This window comes from Pollachius pollachius (genome assembly GCF_949987615.1).
Source record: "Pollachius pollachius genome assembly, chromosome: 7".
Taxonomy (NCBI): Eukaryota; Metazoa; Chordata; class Actinopteri; order Gadiformes; family Gadidae; genus Pollachius; species Pollachius pollachius.
This window is the reverse complement of record NC_136940.1, coordinates 11341504-11367495: the sequence shown is the minus strand read 5'-3', so window position 1 is coordinate 11367495 and position 25992 is coordinate 11341504. Positions and strand designations below refer to the sequence as shown.

The 25992-nt window shown below is 42.9% G+C and overlaps 1 protein-coding gene across 1 annotated transcript in view; it reads right to left on the bottom strand.

Moving 5' to 3' along the window:
- ror1 (receptor tyrosine kinase-like orphan receptor 1) overlaps positions 1–25992 on the bottom strand; it is a 122928-nt gene that overhangs the window by 31771 nt on the left and 65165 nt on the right. Inside the window, exons 2-4 of the mRNA XM_079739375.1 lie at positions 7569–7637; positions 4019–4303; positions 3743–3779 (exon numbers count right to left, since the gene is read on the bottom strand). Of these exons, the coding sequence (XP_079595501.1) occupies positions 3743–3779; positions 4019–4303; positions 7569–7637 (391 nt within the window). The remainder of the gene's footprint in view (positions 1–3742; positions 3780–4018; positions 4304–7568; positions 7638–25992) is intronic.

Below are 25992 nucleotides of genomic sequence, written 5' to 3'. Positions count from 1 at the left end.
GGACTTTTATGTTTATGTCTTCTATGTGTTTGTGTTTTTCTGTTTTCTGTTTGTGGTGTCGGATGTAATGCCCTACAATGTACACTATGGACAATTAATGTTACATGCATGTGTTAAGACACAATGGAGCAACTAAATGGAAACATAACAAATTTCAGACCTGTCTGACAAATAAAGTATATTATTATTAATATTTTATTATTATTATTATTATTATTATTATTATTATTATTATTATTATTATTATTATTATATCCCCAAACATTAAAACCCATTCAAATATCTCTATCTCCAGCGAGGGGAAGATCAAAAATGAATCACCCAACACGCAACTTTGTTGAACCCTCCGCAGCGGTCTTGAGCGTTAAGTTATTCATCGACCTGGTCGCTGATTACATTGCTTGTCTGGATTTAGAAAATATGCTGGCACGGACCAACCTGTACGCTTACGTTTCAACAACGGGAAACAATGTCACACATACAGTCTGATCCATCTAACCCGGGCGCATAACCGTCCCCATGGTAACAAAACAGTCGATCAGGGGCCACCATTTGAACTCTGTTTCTATGGCTACGTGTGCAGTGTGCAGTGTACAGTGTGCGTGTGTGTGTGGATGGCTCTGGGTTACAGGAGGTTTCTGACACGGGTGTCTGATCTGAGATTAAGGACTAAGAGCCCTGGTCGCTCGCTCGCACACTTAATAAGGACTGAATGTCTCTCACCCCCCCCCCCCCTCCCCCGAAGGAAACAGGGGTTGTTGGCGGGAGGGGGGGAAGGAAAAAAGAGAGCATCACACACAGGCCAACGTGTTAATGGTATTACACTCTTCTCCCAGTAACCCCCTCACAACGCTGCTCACCCTAGCATCCCCACTACCCCCCGACTGAATACTGTTTTCCTTTCATTGCCCGCCCCCCCGCCCCCCTTACTTCCTGCTCCCTGAATTTGAAGTAAGTGCGGCATTGGAGCTGGGGGGCTGACCAGACATTTTTTACCCCCTCAGACCTCTGTTTGTTCTGGCTCTGTCCAAACATCTCAGAGTCGGAGGAGGGCAGAGGAGGAGGGAGAGGGGGGGAAAAATACTATGTGGAATATTAACTGACAGATTTGTCACCACACCGACCAACTATTGAAATGGAAAAAAGATTTATAATACATAATAACAGGGGGGAAATCTGAAAACAGCAACATTAGCGTTTGTCCTCGCAACCAACATTGCTCCTTTGGAAAACTAGAAAAAAAAACAACTCTTGGGACGTAACTATCCCTCATCTGTCTCCCCCCAGCCTTTCTGGTTTGGCCGTACACGCCCGCTCCGTCCGGGGTCACGTGTGTGTGTGTATGTGTGTTTTCTGCTCTTGGGGAAGCCACAGTGTTCAAAGGCCAGCTCAACTCCTCAGCTGTGGGCTAAAGGCCTGCCTGTGGCTACTCTGAAGAACCCTGCGTCTTGTCTGAAGAAATTCATAGAAGCAACAATTGCCATCGGGACTACTGTCAACAACCCTCACCTCCTCGGGAGAGAGAGAGAGAGAGAGAGAGAGAGAGAGAGAGAGAGAGAGAGAGAGAAAGTGACGGGTGGGGAGAGGAGTGTAAGCAAAAGCCCTGTGTGTGTGTGTGTGTGTGTGTGTGTGTGTGTGTGTGTGTGTGTGTGTGTGTGAGTCTGTGTGTGTGTGTGTCATCATTAGCCGACTTTGTCTCCGTGACGACTGCCAACTTGCCTTGCAGCATAAAGAGATTGCCGGTGACACTCATGATTACCGGCACTGACACCCACGTCAGGGACATTCCAGTGAAAGCCCGCTATGTGTTTGGGCCTGGGACAGGCCCGTTACCAGCTCAGGTGCTCACTAGCCTAGCCCCAAAGTTACAGAATCACAGTCAAATGTACAGGTATTGGCCTCAACTGAAACACATAGGGGGAAAGCACATTTGATTCTTATTTTATTTATTTATTTTTTCAGGCCAAATTGGGGAAGTGCATGGTTCACATGCAGAGGCATAGTGTTGGAACATGTTAAAAAAGAGAATAGTGAATCTACCGTGATTCTATTGTGAGCCAAATGTTTGATCGCTAAGTGGAAAGAGAAGTTCAGATGTGCGTTTAACATTACGGGCAAACTCAATAAAGTAATCTTTGACAGAAATACTTTGAAGTGGAAACCCACAACTTCTCCAGATGTTTTGAATCTGGATTAATCATTGCGCAATAACAACACTCTAAATATCTTCAGGTTAGGCCCATAACCGTCTATGAAACATTTAAATTTCCATTCGATGACGCGCATACATTTCTGTTGTCCGCACAGATCAGTAACATTATTTTTCCCATCCGTCTCAACCTTTAATAAATGTATTTTCCCAATATCTACTATGATAGTAGCCTCTTATTATATGATAGTATTTTTGCCATTTATTCTATTTAACATAATTGTGTTTCGCCCAAAGTGTGGTAGTTTATCATAGTTTCTCAACGAATGAACGATAATGAATGCCATTATTAATGGTCCAATGTCTGCTTTGTGGATAAGAACGAAACAAGATGTGTACAACGGTAATACAGGATGACAGTTTAAGAGTGGGATGTACGAAGCAGATGTTTGACTATAAAACCAATACGTACGGCAAAACGGGCTGAGAGCGAGTGCGCACGTACAGTGCACGTGGACCCAGCATGAACGTGTGCACGTGCATCTATGTGAAATCCAAATGTGGCCACATGGGAAAGTGTGAATCGGTGTGTATCTGCGTGTGCATGTGTGCGTGCGCTAGTGCATCGAGAATTTGTCTGATGTCCACGCTGTGCCAGTATAAGGGTTTAACCTTCCCTGAGCACTGCATGAAGCATGGCAACGGGCCCTACAATGTCATGGGAACACCGCCTCCCTTACTTTTCATCTCCCATGAACAACACACTCAGACTTCCATATACCTCTAATCCAATCACACCGGGTCGAGAAAACCAAACAAAGACGAAAATAAAATTTTCTTCGTAAGGACTTAATTATTTGATCCCATGTGCCATTTGGATAAGAAAAATAGGCGTTGATCTTGTAATTGTTTGATGAGAATAATAATACACCAACCCCCTAACCCTTGACATTCATATTCGCAAGTTCGATGACCTTTTTTTGGCACCACATCAGTACCTCTCCAAACTCCATCCGCTCTTGTTCCGCGTTTGTTTTACTCTACACCTCGTTGTTTGTATTCCCTGACATTTAGTTACCTAATTACGCTATTGAAGGGGTAGCACTTGTTTAAGTTTCCCACTGTTGTGGCTGTTGCCGTTTACATGTTGAGTAAACAATGCTTAAATGTTACCACATTAATCTCACACATTTTCCCCTCTCCTGTGCAAGTGTAAGCTCACTCTGGAGTCAAACACAAACATGTTGACTCAAACATATTTGCTGGCCAATGTTAACGCTCTGGTTTGCTCAGTGGCTAAGACCAAGCAGAGTCAGGCATTGGTCATAATTTATCGTTACTACGTTTACTGACTTAACTGACTTGGGCACACAGGGGAACCCTTGGCCGACGGTGCGGCACGAAAACCCATATTCCCCAGATTAGTATATTCTGGTCACTTAATGTCGTAAAGAAGGTCCCTGTTTAATCCAAGTGCCTCTCTGTCCTGGTTTGGGTTGTTCCGGATCAGGGCTGCGGTGTTGAGGAGGGTTAGAGTGTGTCAGTAATATACAGAACAGCTTGAGGGGAACAGAAAGAAGACCAGACACTCACGGTGAAGGCCTTCCTGGCAGAAGTGTGGGCAGAGGGTCTGAAAATGAACACATGAGGTATATTAATATAATTTATATTGAGTATTCTTTACCACAGCAAGTACAATATTCATCCCCTATCTAGCAACAGACTTAACTGACGCTTTAAAAAATTACTTCCTGTTAGAAGCATTGCAGTCTTGGAGACTAAAACAAGACTTCCCCTACCATAAGTTTTGATGAAATAATCTTCTAGATCTTTGCATCCCACGACCAGTTCACCGAGACACTCTCTTACCGAACTTGACGAAGAGCACGCCGGTGGTGGACACCGAGCCCTGGCTGTTGGTGGCCACGCACTGAAAGTAGCCTGTGTCGGTGGTGTCCAGGTTACGGATACGCAGGCGTGAGCCGTACATGGTGGGCCGGTAGGAGATACGCCGCGGCTCTTGCACCACCGGCGCATCGTTCTTCAGCCAGCGCACGGCCGGCGGCGGGTCGCCCGACACGCGGCAGAACAGCTCAGCCATGTGCCCCGGCGACGTGGTGATGTTGTTCATGGGCGCCTCCAGCTGGATGTACTCTGGGGAGAGAGAGAGAGAGAGAGAGAGAGAGAGAGAGAGAGAGAGAGTCAGTCAGTCAGGTCAACTTTATTTATGTAGCACATTTCATACACAAGGCAGACTCAATGTGCTTCACGTAAAAACACATCAGACAATAAAATAAAACATTTCAAAAGGAAAAATATGCATGATGACATTTAACAACTGGATTTAAAATAATCAATAAAAGACGTTAAAACAGGATTCAAAAGAAAGCATGAAAGACATTTGAATAAATAATAAGTTAAAAGTGCATTATGGTTTGGAAGAAAGAGAGAGGGAGAGGGAGAGGGAGAGAGAAATAAATTGGGAGACAGAGAGAGAGATAGAGAGGGAGGAATTTATTACAGAGAGAACCAGACTGTAACCATCGATATGTTCTTAAAAAATCCATAACGTCAACCCAAGTGAGTTAAAAGGTGGGATCGGCTTCCCATGCAATGGTGAAAACAATCAAATGCATGAATCAGATACATGTAACAAATGTGAGCCAGCCTGAATATCCCTGTATAATTGTTTCAAGGTTCTTGGCTTGGCTGGTCTCTCACCTGCCATTTGCATGTCATGTTGGGGTATGTGTACTGTGTGTCCCACATGTGTGTCCACAAGACGCACAGACCTGCATACACATCATCACATTTACACAAACACACACACACACACACACACACACACACACACACACACACACACACACATGCACTGTTTGACAGAGGTGGGTGACTAACAAGTGTGGACAATCTGACACGTGTCCTCCCCGCTTCCTCCAAAAAAAGTAATCCCATAATTACTCCACACCTGTCTACCGAACACAGTTTATCTTCTAGCCGCCCTTGTAGACGTGTTTGTTTTGGCCAAAGCTCCAGAAATAAAAGACAAATCATTCCCTAGCACAGGCACACACACACCCACACACATGCAAACGTTTCTCACCAAGCCTTTGTTCACCACCTTATCCACAAACCTCTCACATCCCTCTGTTAGTGTACCCTACGTCACCAGCCCTCCCTTGCTTGCCATCCATAACACCAGCTTCCTCGATCTTCCCTTTGACATTCCACGGGGGTGTTTGAGGGGGCCGGGGCGTGCAAAGGAAGGAAAAATGTTTGTTCCACCTGACCTACTCCTCCAAGTCTCCCAGTCATCACCTTCTATAAAAACACTGAGCCCCTCCACAAGAATATATACAAGCCTACCGAAATAGTACCAGATAGAGGGAGTGAGAGAGAAGGAGACATGTGAAAACCTACTGAAATAGAGCTGGACAGAGAGAGTGCGAGAGAGGGAGAGGAAATAGAACTGGACAGAGAGAGTGAGAGAGAGCGAGAGAATGTTACCTTGTGAGAGTTCAATAATACATTTACAACAGGTAGAGTTAAACGGTAAATAACGGGCCAGTCTAATTTGTTTTGCTCAAAGTTTGCTCTGCACATTTAGCTGCTTATGATACAATGTATTGTTGGACGGACCACAGATTTAAAACTGTTAACATTTAACGTAAACATTGCTCTCAATCAACTATTATAATTCATTGGGAACAGAAATAAGAAGAGAGAGTTTCCGAGAGGATCTGAGAGTGGCAAACAAAGCAATAACTGAATTATTCCAACCTCAAAGCAGAAAGGATTTTGGGGGGAGACGGACGAAAACGACATAGGATAAAAATGAGGAGAGAGGAGCCTGACAGGAAAGAAATGACAAGAACATAGAGTAGAGGAGAAGATGCCAATAGAGGAGAGAGGACTCAGAGGAGAGAGGACTCAGAGCAGTGTGGAGTGGTGAGGTGAACAACTTGGAGACAAGGCAGGCCGGTGTCCCCCCCAAACATGGACAACAAAGACATTCTGTTTGCCTAATTGTCTCGTGTGGAGTGGAGGCATCTGGCACATCAGGGCCGCAGTGAAACTCCACCCCTCCGCCGCGCGCCAACGCTCTTATTATGGCGGACAACTCAATGGTTCCCTGTCATCACCTGGCTTATTCTGTCAGTGAGTGTGTAGTCACTGTCACATGCTCACAGGGCTGAGCTAAACTAAGTGTGGCATGCACGCACGCACACGCACGCACGCACGCACGCACAAATGTATGATAGGGAACTCACGCTTCCTTAGACAGAGAGCGTGAGCAGCACCAAGTTACTGGTGATTCACATTAGTGAGGATCTCTCCTGGACAACCAACACCACATCACTGGCCAAGAAGTCCCAGGCACCATCGAGAGCATCCTGACCATGCACTGTGTGGTATGGGAGCTGCACTGCATCCAACCTTAAGACCCTGCAGCGCAGAGTGAAGGCTGCTGGTTGGATCAAAGGTGTCCCAGCCTCCCTCCTGGACATCTATGGAACCCGCCTCACCCGCAAAGCAACCAGTATTATGGGTGACCCCAGCCCCTCCGCCATTTTGGAGACGGTACCGCAGCGTCCATGCCGTTTCCACCAGACTTGGAAACTGTTTTTTTTATTTCTGTTTGTCTTGTACATTTGTTGGAATTGACAATAAAGCTTATTTTGAACTTAAAAAAATAAAAACAAAATACATAGCGTGTTGTAATGAAGTAGAGAGTAGAGATCCAAGATCCCTTCATTAAACCCTTTTGGCGCAGTGTTCTCTTCATACAACATCAAATACACACGCAGCAGGATTTAGACCTCGAAACCTGATGTTGGACACAGCTAACTAAACATACTTTTAGACATAGTGATTGGCTTTATTGTAGCCATGCCAGCTACGGCTTAAAGGAGAGAGAAGGGGATGGAGAGAGAAGCATTATCATTCGCTGATGTCGCTCCAATAAAAATGAGTTCCTTTTCCTGTGATCGCTTCCTTATGTTGATTTGTTCTGATAATCTACGTCGAGCTACCTGAATACTATCTCATGCTGGGCCAATTATGGCTGTCCCTGCCTCAAGACACAAACAAATTGCACTATCACCATTAATCAGATTAGATAACAAACGCTAGGCTCAATCCTGAACCTAAAATCACATGCACAAACTTTAAAGAACTGTTTCTGCTGTTTTGAAGATAAGAAGATGCTTTTGCAATTGTTTGCGAATTGAATTTGTATATTAATTTCACTAAGGGCACTAGGATTCTGTTTTCGACTGTGTGTTTATTGTTTAGTAGTTAGTTCTTTAGTTCTTGCCTTTTTCCTTCTGCTGATAGATTAATCTATCGATCTATGATCTTTCATCATCATCAGCGTGTGTGTTTGTGTGTGTGTGTTCATGTGGGCTTTCCTTACCTTTATTATCACTGGTTCTCTTCCATGAACTCGTAGCATCCACGCTGGGGTCTTGGGGAAAGTCAGACCCTGAGAAAAGGGGCAGAGGGAGCAGTCAATCAGCCAACATTGCCATGACAACTACATACAGAGGTGGGGTGGTACAGAGGGGGGAGGGGAGAGGGAGGGTGACTTTACTGGAAATTCAATTCAAAATTACTAGTGTGGGGTAAGCGAGATTCACAATTATGCTTGTCCTCACTTTGTTTGTATGCAAGTGCACATGTTAAGGGTTAACATTGTAGCCTGGACTTAAATAGACCCCACTTCTATACTTGAGACAGACTTAAAATCCAACCATAGCCACAGCAGTTAAACGCTCACAATGAGCAAGACAAACTACAGCCTCTCAGGCCTGGGTGCGCTTGACGAGGACATTAAAGAAGCTGTCCAGGGTGCGCAGGGCAGTATAGATGGAAGGCTGTTGAATGTATTACAGCGAGCTCCACACGGCGCCATGTGGCCATAATGAAACAGTATTAGAAGCTGACGACAGCCCAGCCCTCTGCTTTTCATTAGAGCGGCAGGAGACACGTGCTTCTGCCTGGGGCCATACACAGATTACTAATGAATGAGACATCGCAGAAGAGATGAAGTCTGACTACCATGTGGATGTGAAATCTAAAATAAACACAGTATACTATACTTTTTTGGCACACACACACACACACACACACACACACACACACACACACACACACACACACACACACACACACACACACACAGTGTTGTCGCTGATCAGGATGAATGAGCAAAGTGCTGACAGATATCGAACGACACTGTGAACAAACACACACATGCATATATACGCACCCACACACAGGCCTAACCATACACACAAGCACGCTGACAAACAGATAGATACAGGCCTAACCCATTTCTGAAGAAAGATCTGGAGACCTTGATTATAACTTTTTGGTCCAATGATAATGACGAAAGCTGGATTTGATGGATGAAAAGCATTTACTTAAGCAGAAGGAAAACAAGACATGTCTCATTACAAGACAACGTTTGACTCCACACTAGGGCTGGGCAATAGTTCAATATTGTTGTTCTTCGTACTTGTATTGTATCATCATGAATTGAAAATGAAAAAGACTCGATGCACAATTGTACAATCAAAAATGATGAGAAGATGTGGCCTTGCAAATTATACAAATATGACGTATTAAACTTCAAAATCCTAAATACAAATACCCTTCCAGGCAGGGAAGGCAGCTTGAGGATCAACAGGCCTGCTTGACACCAGGGGTCGTGCTAATTGGGTGATGATTTGTCATTGGTTGGGTACTGTGGCAAGAGGGTAATGACTCTGTGTTCTGTGGTCGCTTGTCACAAAATTAACCCAGCACCCAGCACCTGTTAGCAAGGCACTCTTGAGGGTGGCCCGCTGGCTCGTAACGCAAGCCTTCGTCTTTATGAGCAGCATTCAGAAACGCTACCTGCGAATGGAAAGCTTTGTCAGACTACCACTGCCCTATCTCAGTTTGGACCATTTTATCAACATTACAGTCTTATTTAGCCTATCGATTTCAGTAGTTGAACTGCCACTAACGCAAGGAAAGTATTTTAAAAGGACTTTCCGTTCAGCCCACAGTCATTTTGTTAGTACGCTTTTTAACACGGGCAACGTCAATTACTTTACCTTGCCATAAGATATGCCAAGTTGACAGTGGCATAAGCAGGTCATTAAGGGCCCTGTTCAATAATTGTTATGGGCCCTACAACCCAACAATATGTAAAATTTAGGATTTAAGGTTTCAATAATAGGTGAAGGGACGCCGAGTTTTTGCAAAAATGTGGGTCTCTGCCCCCAAAACAAGTAATCTTACTCAAAACTGGGAAAGTTGGCAGCACTGCTGTTCTCATTTTTCATATAACATCTTAAAAGGCATTCTCTGAGTATTACCAGTTCTAGAAACTTCCCCAGGGACGTGAAACCACTGGCAGTTGGTTCTGGGTCACTCACCGCTTGACAACAGTATTAGTGTTCTTCAATGAGCCAGGTCCCGGGGAGATTCGAGTTTTCCTATGCATTGTGACCATAAGAAGTTCAGGGGCTTTGAATGGTTTGGTTTACAAGGAGAGGAGGGCAGCGTGTCACACACCGCTAGCTTGGCTAACACACCGCTAGCCAAGTGTAACCAGCCTGGCTAACGTCCCCGTTTTCTAAACAGGGGACGTTGAGATGGGGAAAAGAAAGTTGAGAGAAGGATAAAGGAAAGCCAAGTAAGGTATACAATGACAAAGGCTAGATTAGAACATGGGGTCTAATGTCAAAGAAAGCAAAGTAACAGAGAAAAGGTTCAAATTTCTACTCAGTTATTTGGGGTTGATTCCGAAACTTCCAACAGGAACATCAGGAAACCACAACTATTTATTCAAGATCACGATCTTACGTAGTACAGTTAAAGATATTAACGAATTGTTAACCAATTTTATTTTTAACTCTTTATAGTCTCTCTCCCTCTTTATTCTCATACTTGGCACCTTTAATTTACCAAAGGAGTACTATCTGGGTTAACGTGGGTCATTTGAGATTAGGTTTCTCATGAGAGTGCACAAAGAGAGTGAGTCTCATTAATGTGTTCATAAGGGGACGACAATTGAGAACGGTCGCGGCGCTTTGTGTCGTTTTTTAATCATGGGTAATTAAGTAATGATGTGTTTCTTTGCAGAACATTATCCAACCATCCTAGTTACAAATGCATACAAATATTGCGTGCATATATCATCCAGTGTATAGATCATGCATATGCACTGCAGTAGATACCATATTGGAATGTGAGCAGCAACAGTGAATAAAGATTCACGCCCATGTATCACTCCATGTGGCTCCATGTGAGAATCGTAGGTCGTCACTAAACACAAAGTGCATGTCTCATCTCATGAGGCAATTAATCTACTTCAGGGTTGGGCAACTGGCAGGCCACAACCTCACCTAGTGCGGCCCGCAGATAATTAAACTTTTTATTTTTTATTTTTTTTTATCGCAATTGAATCAGTCATGACGTTAACCCGAAAGTGGACGCTTCCTATGCAAACAATTTCGGGCCCCCGGAACTTCCCCATCAGCAAGGAATAAAGAATGAGCCATGACCATGAGCAGTGCAAAAATGTAATGAAAATCAAGAAAACCGCTCAAGAAAACTGTATCTTTCAGTCAAGATGGGAAGCAGAGTATCTGTTCATAATATTCAAAGGCAAACCCATCTGTCTAGTTTGCTTAGAAGCTATATCAGTCATGAAAGAGTTCAACTTAAGTCGCCACTGCAAGCAATGGCGGTTCTACAAGGGGGCCTACGGGGGCCAGTGCCCCTGTATACATGTCCTTGCCCCCCCCCCCCCCCCCCCCGTGGCCTCCCCGTGCTGACCAAATAAAGCAATTATGATTTTACTGATTTTACGGAACTAATGCGATGCATCATTCTACATGGGTAAATTAGAGCGGCGCACCCAAACAACGTGCTTCTGCTGCTCGGTAAATGAGAGCTCAGCGACTACTCTTGGAGAAAGGAGACACGATTTCTCCTGTTGCAAGAGTCGAAGCTAAGCAAAATGATTTCATTTCGTAAGTCACTTGTTGTTCTTGCACATAACCGTGTTACTGTAGTTCCTCACACTGATGATGAAATTAAGTTTGTAAATGTCTGGTCTCTTAAAAGACTTGCCCCAACTCTGACTACCTTTAAAACAAGACTGAAGACTTTTATGTTTGCTTTAGGTTTCTGCTAAATCTTAAATACATTGCACTGTCTAAAAAGCTTTTTTAACTTTTTACAGCCTTTTGCTGTTGCTTTTTTTTTCTCAGAGTATACTGTTCAAATAGTGACATGTTGTCATTTTGTACTATGTCTGCTTCAGTTTTTCATCTGAAGAAAACATGTGGAAAAATAGCTAATTCTGTAATTACGCTGCAAATGAAATAGTAATAGCACTTTATAAAGTTCATTCAATGCTGTTCTTTGAAAAATGGTAAAAACATGCTAATTTGTTCGAATTACTTTTGTGGATGTTAGTTAAATACTAACATAACTGCATTTTGTACGATAGCTGCTTTATTTTTTTCATATTCATATCATAACATTTACTCTTACCAGTCACAGCTTATCAAATACCCTACATTTTACTGCTTTTTATAAAGAGATCAAATTAATGAGCTGAATTGAATTTAGCCTATTGGTCCAGCCCTCCACAACAGTCCCTGTTTCTCATGTGGCCCTTTGGGAAAATTAATTGCCCACCCCTGGGAGTGTGCCGCTTACAATAAGTCATGTTGAGACAGTTCAAACATGTCCAAAATGTTAAAAAGGTTTTTTTGCACACTTGTCATTCAAATCATCAGTATGAAAATTGAAGTCACCAGTTATAACTAGACAGTCAAAGTCTGTGGAGATGCTAGACAATAATTCTGTGAAGTCATCGAAAAAATTTGCAGAGTGGTCGCCTGTAAATAATTAATAGGAGAACTCTGGGGGAGCATTTCAATACAGCACAAAGGTATTCGAATGATGGAAAATCACCAAATAACATGTTTCCCCTGAAATACATTATTAAATATAGCAGCAACCCTTCCACCTCTTTTTCCAGATCTACATGCATCAAAAAAGTTGTAGTTGGGAGGAGCTGTCTCTATCAGAACGGTTGCACTGTTATTTTGTTTCAGCCATTTTTCAGTTAAAAACATGAGATCCAGTTTAGAAGTGGTAATATAATCATTCACTATAAATGATTTGTTATTAAGAGACCTAACATTAAGTAGACCCATCCTGATGGTGTTGTTGATGGGCTTTAAGGTTGTTTTTGGCTTGGAGGCAATAGGTATGAGATTTGTGAGTAAAAACAAATCAGACTTTAAAAGGGATCGAACGGGCAACCTCTTGATAAAAGAGATACTGTTACTATCGCTTCGACCACTAAAACTATATGACGCTTCAACTAAGAACTTTGTCCTTGTATCTCATTAAACTTCTTGACATTAAACAAAACAAATAGGCTATATTTAATATATAAAATACATTATTTGAATACACCGCGAAATACACAGTGACCAACGACGTACGCCGCGCTGCACTTCGTTTGTCTCGGCGTTCCTCGTGCTTGGTATTCTTGTCATGCCAATCCCTCACAGCCCGGTCAACGGCACATGTGGTTGGACTGTACGTCAGCAGAGAGCAACCATAAGGTTTATAGCAAAATGGTCCCTCCTCAAGGAACGAGGTGTATGAACAAAAAACCAAGAGCTGGCAATTTCACCCGAATGCGTGAATAATCTAAATATGGTGCTGCTGAACGTTGAAACCGAAGAAAAAAAATCCAGTCCAAAATAAGGAAAAATGACAGGGGGTCGATGTAGGAAAATTTAAGTGAAGAGGGGTAAAGATGGATGGAAAAAATGGAGGGACTGAGGTCAAGAGATCTACAGTCGTGCAGTGGTTACACTTTAGCATCTAATGCGCTGTTATGCAGGCTAGGGGGGAGGCGGGTATGCCTGGAGCCAGGCTGGTTGGTGTGGTAAGTGTGAGCGATGCAGGAGCTTTTTCACTATGTAATTAAGGTATCTTCTGAGGCGTGCCTTCACTCCTGTGAGCTGGAGAACTGACCCCGAGCTCACGGTGGGGGATTGGGGGGTTACCCGGAGGGAGGACCTAGGTTATTTCCAGGTGGCTTTTTCTGATGATTTCTGTCGTTCACGCTCAGTCACTTGAGTGATCGTTGTGTCCTCCCAGCTTCAGCCTCCCCTCCATGGGCCCACTGTGGCTACACCAAGAATCCTTTTAAATAACTTACATCCTTTGCTTGAAGAGGGGCTGAAAAGTCTCTCCCTCGCCTCATTAGGTGAGATCTGCAGGCAGCGCTCAACTATTGTTCTTAAGTTTTACTCTTTCTTTCTTCTTTATTATTCTCTACAAACTTTGGGAACTATCTCCTTCCTCAATTTTTCACCTAGAGACTCCATTCCAATTTTAAAATGTTCAGATTAGTTTGGAATCTTGCGCTTCATTTCAAATATTTTATACTTTTAAAGATATTCTACTTTTAAAGTACTATTTTTTACAATAGAAGTCAATGGGAGGACGGCGGAGCCGTCAGCCCATTCTCCGACACTTACTACTCAGACTTCGTAACTTGGTCAATATTTTTTCGTTAACCTTCGTTCAAAGGTTAAACAAATCAACAAATTTGTATCTTGAATAATTTGGAAACAGAATTTTTATTACCTTTATACTTTTTTCAAAATCACAGTTTAAGTTCCATGTCGGCTTGTTTACAGTTGGTCTCATTGATTTACACTGAGGTTAGAGCACGAGGACGTGCAGGCAGTGTTGGCAGGTTGGGCAGTTTTTCTCGCTCAATTTAACTACTTTAAATAACGTTAGGCTGGAAAAATGAGCATTAGGCGAGTTCATACAATTTTGGCTGGTTTAAAAAAAACAACTGGCGGGATTATTATAATGCTTTCTACAAACATCAATCAATATAATACCTTTCATAAGGCATATTGTTTGTGCAGCTAGTACCACTATTACTTCAGCTACTACTACTACTTCAGCGACTACTACTACTACTTCAGCTACTACTACTACTACTTAAGCTACTACTAACAGTCCATTACTACTACTACTACAACAGCTAGTGCCACTACTACTACTACTATCTTCCAGCTTTGACAATATAAGTTTAGCTTCCAGCTTTTGTAACAATGTATTTCAGCACTTTGCTTCCTCAGGTAAGCGTCAGTTTTTAACTTCAGCTTCCAGGTGCACTGTGCACTGCAATACATTTGACCTTTCAGATTTTTCAGCAGTGCAGGGCAATACATTTGACCTTTCAGAATCTTCAGTTCAATAAACTGCACATTTCTGCATTTTTAGCAATGCTTTGCGCTTTTCATTCAGCTGTCACTTTATTTGTTTCCAACCATTTACATTTTCTTAAATGGTGTGCATGTTTACATTGTTTACCCCATTTCGACTTTTGTTCAAATCCCTTCACTTGATTTAAGCCATTTAACATTTCTTTACGTCTTAAACTATGTGTCTTTACTAAAACATATTTCCAACCTCACTTTGCACTACAGCACTCACCGCATTTTCTGCATTAAATGCATTTTCTAGTTTTCATTGCTCTCTCTCTGTCCCCCCATTTTCTCTCTAACCTGGCATGCCTCTGTGGGTGGAACAAATGCAGCTATTGATTTCCCCTATCACCTGCAGAGTCTACCTCTCGTGGCTAATGTCTCCTCAGTGCATGAAAAGGTAACTCAATTGAACTTCAAATTAAAATCAGCTGTTGACATAGTGGCCCCTATGAAAACTAAAAAGAAGTCACAGAGTAAATCTATACCATGGAAGAATGAGCAAATACGTTTGCTCAAGAGAAATTGCCGCAGAGCTGAGCGCATATGGAGAAAAAGCAAACTTACAGTTCACAGCGAGATTTTTAGATATTCTATAATTGTTTATAACAAAGCCTTACACTGTGCTAGGCAGGCCTATTTCTCTGGCATTATTAATGAAAACATTAACAACCCGAAATTCCTATTTTCCACAATCAACCGCCTCATTAACCCTCCCCAGTCTCATGAGCAGCTTTGCCCTTCATCCAAATCTAAGTGCAATGAGTTTGCATCATTCTTTGATAATAAAATAATTGATATCCGGGCTGGTATTGTGAACAATGTTGCAAATTTGAATAATCCAACTGTTAACATTACTCATGGAAATCTTAGTTCCTTCACCAGAACAAGTAAAATAGAACTTTCGGAAAACAATCTTGCAGATGAAATCATCAACCTGCTCACTGGATGCGATGAAGATTTTTTAGACAGTTTGCTGAATGATGTTCTGGATATAGTTAATTGCTCTCTGGAATCAGAGAGCAAAATATTTTTCTGGAGTCGCTCAAAGCAGCTTCAGTCATGCTCTTACTGAAGAAAAATAATCTTGACCCTTCTATGCTGAACAATTACAGACCTATATCAAACCTGCCTTTTTTTGGCAAGATTTTGGAGAAAGTTGTTTTAAAACAATTAGATGTATTTTTACATGAGAATAATGTTCAAACAATTCCATGGTAACGTCTCTGCCGCCAGTCTGTGAGTGTAATTTGTAGACGGTCCCTAAAACAGGTAGAAGCCAGAACGTAGATGACGTTGTTGTTGCGCAGACATCGATAGCAATAACATGTCTTTGTGATTTTTCTCGATATGGTTTCCTAAACTGTCCTCAACATACTAAGCCCGTAATGTAGTGCATTTGTATGGCTATGCCTTTTTTTTCTTTTTATTATGACCAAACACAATGGCCAGAGGACCAGCATCCTTTCTTAACTGGCAAACAAAATAATCTTTGAGTTTTACATGTTCTAGAAATGTTCATTAATTGACAGTCCTAATGTTTATTTTCTTGTCTTCTGATACTTTATTACAGTATGGAAGGGGAGATTTGGAGGTACCTGGTCAGGGCTTGGTCAGCCTACAAATCCCAGGTGTGGAGACTGCAGGGATACCGCACAGAGAGGACACTAAAGAGCCATCTCTCATTCATGAAGTGGACTCATTGGTTTGCGAATGACCACAAAGATGCTCCCATAGGCAGATTGCTGCATGGCATTCGCCACTTATTCAAATTGTAGAGGTTGAAGCAGTCTGCATTTTGGTCACTTACCATAACACTGCCATGTGTTTTATTAAAACACCATCAGTAACATTTAAATTGAGTTGATGTGGACGGCTCTTTTTTTGACCGATTTTTTTCAGTGTTCAGTGCCTGTTTCTGAGATATGCATTGTTTGAAAGATAAGCCTTTGATTTTGTTTAATTTTAATATGCCTTTTATCAACAGTGTTTTTTTTTTTTTAACTAAAATTAAAGTGCTTAACTACTGGTGAACGACATTGCAGAACATATATGGTACAAGTTTGTGTTGATTGCATGGAAAAGGGAATAATTTATTGCAAATTATATGGTAAAATCCTGGTAATACCATGGAAACAAACAAGGCTTCCTTTTACAGTACAGTTTCAGCTTACTTACAGTGTAAATTGTCATGTTTTACTTAGTAACGTTGCAGAACGTACATGGTACAAGTTCCAGTTTACTGCATGGACTGGAATGTATCTTACAAATTATATGGTAAGAAGGTGGTAACACCATGGAAACAAACGGCTTTGTACCCAGTATTTAAGAAGATGTACCATGAAACAAGAGGAAAACGGTTCCTGCAGAGGTTGTTACCAGGTAAGTAATTCCATAGTTTCTAAGGTAAATCTAATAAACCCTTTCTAAATGGGTGTAGCTATTAATAACTATGTAAGAAAAAGTAATTTATTGGAAAGTGCTATGCTAATTTCTAGATAGTACATCATTAAACTTGTGCTGTTACCAACATAAACCTTGGATAACTACAAGTGTAACTTGAATTGATAGGTGTATCTAAGGATTGGTTGCCTAAATTCCTAGGAAGTATACAATAATATCTGAGTTATTACCAACCTAAAACAGTTACAACTACACGGTACTTAGTTGAGTTGGTGGGTTATTGTGGAGGTTTTACTTAGTACTTCAGCTGTAATTCCTCTGTATTTACCTTCTTATTACCAGTGGTAATTACCCAGTAATACAATAGGATTTACCAGGTAATTCCTCTGTATTTACCTTCTTTTTGCCAGTGGTAATTACCCAGTAATGCACTAAGATTTACCATATATTTACCGGGTAATTCCTCTGTATTTACCTCCTTATTACCTGTGGTAATTACCCAGTAATACACTATGGTTTACCATATATTTACCGGGCATTTCCTCTGTATTTATCTTCTTATTACCGGTGGTAATTACCCAGTAATACACTATGATTTACCATATATTTACCAGGTAAATACCTAGTAATTAGGGGACTGTAAAAGGAAGGGTTACCAAAATTTCCATCCTCGTACTCCTTGATCTGTCAGCCGCATTTGATACGGTCGATCACAACATACTCCTCGACTGCCTTAATAACTGGATCGGCCTTTCAGCCACAGCCCTATCATAGTTTTAAACTTATCTCACAGGCAGAAGTTATTTTATCGCTGACCAAGTCTCAGACACACATGACATATTCTCCGGTGTTCCTCAGGGTTCCATTCTTGGACCCTTATTGTTTTCTTTGTATATGCTGCCACTTGGAAAACTCATCTGTGATCACAGAGTTAACTCATTTCTATGCTGACGATACTCAATTGTACTTGTCTGTAGCTGCAGACGACCCCAATGCTCTCACATCCCTCACAAATTGTGTGTCTGCAATTACACAGTGGATGAGTGAAAACTCGTTTAAAACTCAAATTAAACGAGGACAAAACTGAAATTCTTATCATTGGTACTGAGGTGCAAAGAGATATAATGTTAAGAAGATTGGGAAGTCTGAGTGTACAAAATAAGAATACAGTAAAAAATCTGGGTATCATTATTGACTCTGAGTTGGATTTTAAATCACATATCAACAGAAACAAAGATTGCCTTTTATCACCTGAGAAACATTGCCAGAGTCAGACCTTACCTATCCATGAAAGATGCAAAAAAATGTATGCATGCATTTTTATTTTCACGTTTGGAGGATTACTGCAATGCACTTCTAACTGGTCTACCCCAAAAAAAAATAGAAAAACTGCAACTTGTTCAAAATGCAGCCGCCATAGTTTTAACAAAAACCAGGTTGAGAAATCACATCACTCCAGTTCTAGCATCACTTCACTGGCTCCCTGTAGCATTGAGGATTGATTTTAAAATTATTTTACTTGTTTTTAAAGCACTACATTGTTTAGCACCCTTGTATTTATCTGACTGCTTGTCCGAATATGTCCCAACTCGACCTCTCAGGTCCTCTGGTGCCGGCCTGCTTAATGTACCAAAGATGAACGGGAAAAAGTATGGTGAAGCAGCATTTTGTTTTTATGCACCAATGGCCTGGAACAAACTGCCCCTACAGAACAGCAACGGCAGTTGATCGTTTTAAGAAGCAGCTTAAGACGCATCTCTATGCTGCTGTTTTAATTAATTCTACCATCTATTTGTTAAATAAATAAACCCTCTGCTATGACATCCCATTGTTCCGACCATATAGGCTTTTGTGGATCACCTCCAATAATCTAAGATCTGAATCAATAATAACAAGCAAAATTACTTTTCTCTAGCCTATTAACACATTTCAATGTTGTCTGCCATGTGTCTGCCTGGCAGGGAGTCCGGCGGCGGAGCTCCACCGGCGGCGGAGCTCCACCGGCAGCGGAGCTCCTCCGGCAGCGGAGCTCCTCCAGCGTTAGTCCACATTCGTCAACAATCCCTTTCTCCTCCATGTCGCGGTTCAATCTGGACTTCAGAGAGTCGAAGCCAAAGTTCCTTTCCCCCAATTCCTCCTCAACCATGGCCGAGATAACCCCGACTGCGAGTCTTTACTTGTTGTGGAAGTACCAGAGAGTCGGAGAGCCAGACGCAGTCTTTAAGATTCATAATATCAGAGAATATCCCCGTCAGTTCGGCCGCGGTGCAATGAATAAATAAAGATCGTAACACATCTGTCAAAATAAATGTCGAAAAAAACATTTATTTTGACAGATGTGCCTTTACAGATTACTTTACTTTACTTTACTTTTTTTTTTTTTTTTATTGGTTGAAATCGAAGCATAGTGTGTACTTCCACCTGCACTGAATGAATGCTCGCTCCCGTGGCCGTGGATACACTTCTTATAGGGGTAACTACATTGGCACGACACCGGCTTCCTCCATCTTCTTCTCCACCTTTAGAATAACTCGCCATTTCTCGTTTTCCGACGGCGGCAACAACACGACTATCGTCTTCAAAATCTGATTCCAAAATCCGATTCCAATCAAATTGAAAGTTTACATGCATGCTTAATGCGACTATAAATCGAATAATCGAGGGTCTTAATCTGACTATGAGAACCCAATTCGATTCGATTTTAGTCAGACTAAGGTGTCTACATGCATCTTAATAATCCAATCATAGTTGGACTAACCCAATAATTTGAGTGTCATGTAAAAGGACAAAAAGTGAGAGGACAAAAGACAAAAGGTGACATTAAAGATGGGAGCAGTGGAAAATGGGGGGGGGGGGGGAGCCAGAGTCAAAACACACAGAGAGGCTCGAAACAAAACAGAGGCGAGAAGAAAAAAGATAGGGGCCGACCGGCGCTTTGAAGGAAGAGTCCACAAGATGCTGATGCTCCTCTGGCTGCGATACACACTCAAACACACACAGGGCAAAGGGACTTCTCTCCTCGTGTCTACAGGCGCCCACACACACACACAGTATGTGTGCGTGCTGCTGGCACTGCGGTGTGTGTGGCAGACAGAGAAGCAGCAGCCTGAGGTAGAGTTCACCTTAAAGGCCACACGGGATCGCAGAACACAGCCGAGGCTTAGAGAGCATGGCAGTGGTAACCTTATGAGACAAGACCAGGACCAGGGGGGTGAGGGGAGAGAGGCTATGTGGCTGACGGGGTCAGGTCATGAGGGGGCTGTATGACAAGGCTCCATTTAGATCCCAACAATAGACAAGAGATGTAGAAAAGGCTCAGCTTCCTCTTGACATTTGCCCTGACATGAATCTGCAACGGGAAGGGGGGGGGGATGCTGGGAAAAAAACTACATATGTGTATGTAAATAAATTAACTTTAATAGCGTGAAGCGTTAAGTTAATATCTAGGTCATATCTAGGTTAAACTTTGAAGAACACAACCCTCTTGGGCACTTCAGTTTCACATTTTCAAAGACCTATTTAATTTCCCTGAAGACATGTAATGCATTTTACAGTACAAAGTTGTGAGCAGGAGCTGTGTGTTCATGCCCAAAAGTGAACTGACCAACATGACCTGCAGTGAAGAGATCAGACTGTGCTCATCTGGACATCCCGTTTCTGAGTAAAGTGATTCCGAGTACATCAAAAGCCAGCGGTAGCCAGCTCATTGAATCCAATCCCGAGTAGTTACAGCAGCACAGCGTTTGCTACAGCAAAATACACCATACGAGAAGACGGGTTGGTGATGGTCACAGAAATGCACGGTACCCTGCTGAGCTAATAGCATTTCCTTTCATGTAGATGGCTGCCGTGTGACCGTGGCTATACGGTTTTAATATAGCTGCTGGGAAACTCAATAGCACACTGCTTTTACACAGTAAAGCCAAATTGGATCTGGGTCTGTACTAACAGCGTCTATGGCAAGGAATCCGACATGCTATTAAGGCCATGACATCCAAGATGGAGAACTTGTGATATAATGTACAAGTGGAGCCCTTTGGCAGCATGCAGAGTGCAGAATTACTGATGTTTTTATTCTCAACGCTCGATTCTCTGGCCTTTGCAGATTTGTAACAAATTAATTTCACGTCCTTCAACCGTGAAGAACATGAAAGTACGGGACACCTGCCAAAACCTCTGGTGTCTGGGAAAGAGGTTTGTCTGAATTTCATGATGTGCAGACCTAAATGCTCTAGCAGAAGCTAGGAGTGGTCCTCGACATGGCTTGTTGAAGGCCATGGCAGGGCCTTGATGCCTCGATGTCTCATCATACAGATTTTTAGGAATACAAATGTGGCTGTCTTTTATATTAGGTAAGGATTCCGCAGAAAAAGTGACAGGTCCGCTGCTTTAACTTCAAATATGCTTCCAATGAATCAATGACGTGAGTCTGAATGGTATTTGCAAAACAGGGAAGGTCCTGATATTTTTTTTTTCGTCTGCCTTTTCATCAGCCTTTCGTCGGCCTTGAACCTTTAAGATAAGCGATGGCCGCCAGCGTCGCTCCATCCATGGAAATGCAGAAGGAACCTGTTCTGCTTCTCTCGGGGGGGCAAGGCTTACGACTAAACCCTGTGCTAAAGCTTCATTGGGCTATTCTCTGTTGCTGCTGCCCGGCAGTAGCAACAGCGCTAATGAGAAATCCCTGCTAAGACCATTTGGGGTCTGGCTCCTCTCGGCTCTACTTACAGGCGATGTAAGCAGAGCGGCGAGGAATGCGCGCAAGCATGCTACCACCTAACGTGCGGCTCATCCATCCTCGAGCCGACAGCCAGAGGGACAGAGGGGCGAGCGTTGGGGAGACACTGGGGCACGCAACTGACACTCTGGAAACGGCACCCGCCATGGAGACCCTGACCAAATACCTAAAGGCTGTTTGTGTTGCGCAGGCTTTTGCTCTCCGCAATCAAATCTGCCAGACCTGTTGGCCACGTATGAGTTGCGGATTGCGGTCTGTTTTTTTAGCCAGCTTATAAAGCACATACCGAATGATAAGACGCCGTATACACACCATCCGTGTGTGTGTATGTTTGTGAGTGACAGTTGAATGTGAGGAAGCAAAACCAAAACCCTGAAATACTTGTGCTGCCGTCTGTCAGCCTGTCTGCCTTTGTATGGCCGACGAATATAGTCATCTCACCTGCCTGTTTGTGCCTGACCTTTGCCCCCCTGGGACTGGGAGTTATGGGCTCCCATGTGCCGAAAGCGTGCGTCTATGTAGAAAAGAGACATGGCATGTTGCATTCCTGGCACTCTCTGAGCTGCTCAGGTGCAGCCACACACACACACACACACACACACACACACACACACACACACGCACACACACACACACACACACACACACACACACTATCCTGCCAGCTCAGAGTCAGAATTCCGGAATTCCTGAAGGATGATAATTCCAAAGCAGAGACAGTGGCAGATGGAATCTTAGGATGGCAGGATGATCTAGCTTGGTTCAGAAGGTCGCTGGGATTTAGGAATCACGTGACAACAGGCAGACATGGAAGGAAGCCATTTGCAAACCAACTCTGTATGTCTATCAGAAGGTCTACCCTTGTCAGGTCCGCTCTGCATGCAAGAAGGCGATTGATCTGCTTTGTCTGGCTTATCTTCTCATCCCCATCACCAAGTAAATTTATACAGACAGTGTCCGTACTGTCTGTATGTATTCCATTTTTATTTGTAAAGCGTCTTTGAGTATTTAGAAAAGCGCTATAAAAAACAGATCAATTATTATTATCTAGAATCTATCAAAAGGAAAAGCAAAGGATCGCATATTCTGGATTCTTGGATGGAGAGAGGACTGTTTTGACTTAGGGAAGTTTGATTGGTAGGTCAGTGCGAGTGCTGGGAAGGTGTTAATACTGGCCGTTTCGTTAGCCTCTCTTATGCACCAGATCAATGTCTTTCATCACGTGCACCCAGCAAGATCTCCAGGACGCGGAGACACACAGAGAACTGGCAGTTACTAAATCATTTAACAATAAAACATGTCCCAGGATTCGTTGGATATACGTAGTGTTAAATCTAAGGTAAGGAGCTGAATTTGCAGACTGCCAATGGGAAAGCATCGAGAGTCACACCACAACATTGAATGTGTGCCATGCAGGCATAGGGAGGTCGGCAGGAGGTAGAGCAGTTGTCTTGTAACTGAAAGGTTGCTAGTTTGATCCCCAGCTCCTCCTAGATGAGTGTTGATGTGTCCCTGAGCAAGACACTTAACCCTAACTGCACCTGACGAGCTGGCTGTCGCCTTGCACAAGGACTGATTAACATAACCACGGGCCCTGGACACAAACCAGCCATGGACCCCGACCAACACGCAAATACACGCACTATCACACCGAATTTGGTCGCATATAACTCATGCAATCCACAATCACACACATTAAAATGCAGCGCGCAGCCAGGAGAGAGAGAGAGAGAGAGAGAGAGAACAGAGAGAACCTGGAAGGTTAATTTCATGACTTTAAAAGCACAGGGCAGTACTTTAGTGTCTTTTTCTTTCTTTCTTTTACGCTATGCCGACCCACTTAGCACACGTTTCTCCATTTTCACTGTGAAATTGACCCAAAGGTCAAGCCCCGACAGTGCGAACAGGACACCGACGCGCAGCGAAGGTGTCTTGCTTCGCCCTGAAGGGGCTTATTTTCGATAATGACCGGCGACGTTCTATACATTACCCTGTGGAGTGCGGTAAATGACGAGACACTCTCCACTTCAAAATCCAACAAGATACTCCAGCATGAGTTCAAAATGTAACTGCCGTAAACCAGAACACCCGTAAGACCCGAACTGTCATAAACCGGAACTGTTAACCCAAACCCCTTTTCCTTAAAGGAACAGTCCCTTGGTGAATGTCTTTATTATTGTTGTTGTGGGTCACCACAACCCCGCTTATTACACGGCTACTTGCCAAAACGAAAAAATAACTTCACATAATGTGTCTTTTTACAATTTATTTGTTACCAGCAGGGGCGTAGGAATGAGTTTAACATTGGGGGGGACACATATCGGAAACCTGACAGATCCGGTATAATTTTTAGGTGGGACAAATGCGCCTGTCTCCGATATTGGAGGGGACACGTCCCCCCCGTCCCCCCCGGTTCCTACGCCCTTGGTTACCAGCATTCGTAGTGTTGACCAGCAGAGAAAGAGTCTGCCAAAGATGTTGACGTCGCTTAGCAACCGAAGACGCTGGGGTTGAAAAGTTACCGGACTACTTGAGGAGTGATACCAAAGACGTCATTAGAGGCAAAAAGTCCTTTGTTTTCCTTGACAGCGGTCAATTATACTTAGCAACGGTGAATTATCAAATATTCACCGCCGGAAGTTGTGAAGAGCCCATGCAAGTGAAGGAGCGTTCCACGGCATTGAGAAGACCTGTGTAATAATCCATAATTATTCAACTCGATTTTTATTTTTTTTGTGTGGTGGGTACAAAATGAACCTTGACGAAATCTGGTGGGGATGCGTCCCCAGCGTCCCCGGCGTAATCGACGCCTATGTGTGTCAATATTATGAAGTCCAGCCTTTAGATGTGGACAACTGAATAACCAGACACAGAGAATGTGAAAGGTCTTCCTGAAGTGCGTGTTCTTGTGTGTATGCGCCTATATGTACGCATTTGTGTGTGTTGTGTGTGTGTGCATATGTGTTCGCATGGGAGTGTGCGTGTTGTGTGTGTGCCTAAGTGTGTGTGTGTTTGTGAGCGAGAGTGTGTTTAAGGGAGAAAGAGTGAATGGAACCCAGACAACGAGACCGTAGACGGATGGTCTATGGATATCCAGATCCTGCTGAAGCTCTGGCAGTCGAGGTGATAAAGAGGAGTGAAGGAACACCTGCCTTCCTTCAGAGGCCGTCTGGAAAACCCGGGACAGGAATAAGTGAGAGAAAGGAAAAATATCTAAACTAAACAGGCTCACAGCTTTATTCAGTTAAAAGCTATGGCGACAGTCTGCGGTAATTAAATGTAATATGGCTTCTACAGGAAGCACGGGATGAAAAGGGACAGACTGGAGGATTCCAGCAGGTTCAAGTTTAACAGAGTCCAAAATCACACAAAACTGAAGACCAATCATTTTACTTGCGTCTGGCAAGTGCTTGCATCTCTTTTTTCCAATGGTGACAATTGAAGAAGACACAATGAGGGCACTGTCGTGAACGTGATGTTATACTTTGATGGCTCTCTAGTTGACAGTTATATAACAACGTTTAACTTGCCCTTATTATGTTCAGCCTTTCCTTATGAAGAAGTTTGGCACAAAAATGTTGGCCTGTAACTATGATAACCTGAAAGGAAACGTAACCAAAGAAGAAGCTTTTTTGTTTCGGCCCAAAGGTCAAGAACGATAGCCAAAGCCACATTTGTGGTGGCGCCTCAATTAGACTATATGATAATATTTAGGGTTATTCAGGCTGCTTGTCAGATAAAACAAAAATATATAAGACATCACAAGACATCATTTATTTGCGATATTTTCGAGACTAAATGGAATCAAAAACATTGTTAGATGAATTGACGGTGAAACAACACGTCGGTCTGAGTTGTTCTAAACTGGTGTCTTTATGCAGAAGACACCATCCTGTTCTTCATGCACAAGGGGGTTACACATCCAGTGGCTGAATAAGCAGCATGCGTACACCTTCTAAATGATTCCAGCTCCCCTTCTCAAAGGGGAGCACCTCCCAAAACTCACACACATGATGGAATGACAGGAGGGAGGGACAGAGCAAAAGGAGAGAATAAGAAGAAAGATACGTTAATATCAAATAAAATAATAAAAAACACAGGGGCACAAAGATCTCCATTGTATTACCTAATTTCCTGCCAAGCTACTGCATGGGATTCTCTCAGGTAACCGAGATGAAATCTGTTGGAGCCTTCTGCATGTAATATCCTCCTGACAGCTGCTCTGCACCTAGACATATGCTATTTCCTGCTTCACTGCCCATCAATATGCCAGACCTGACTCGGTCGCCATGGCGACAGCTTAAAATGAGGGGAGCAAAGTTTGTATGTCATCGTCGTGACCCCGACCTGCTTTTATTGGCGGGGCGAGGGAAACCAATATG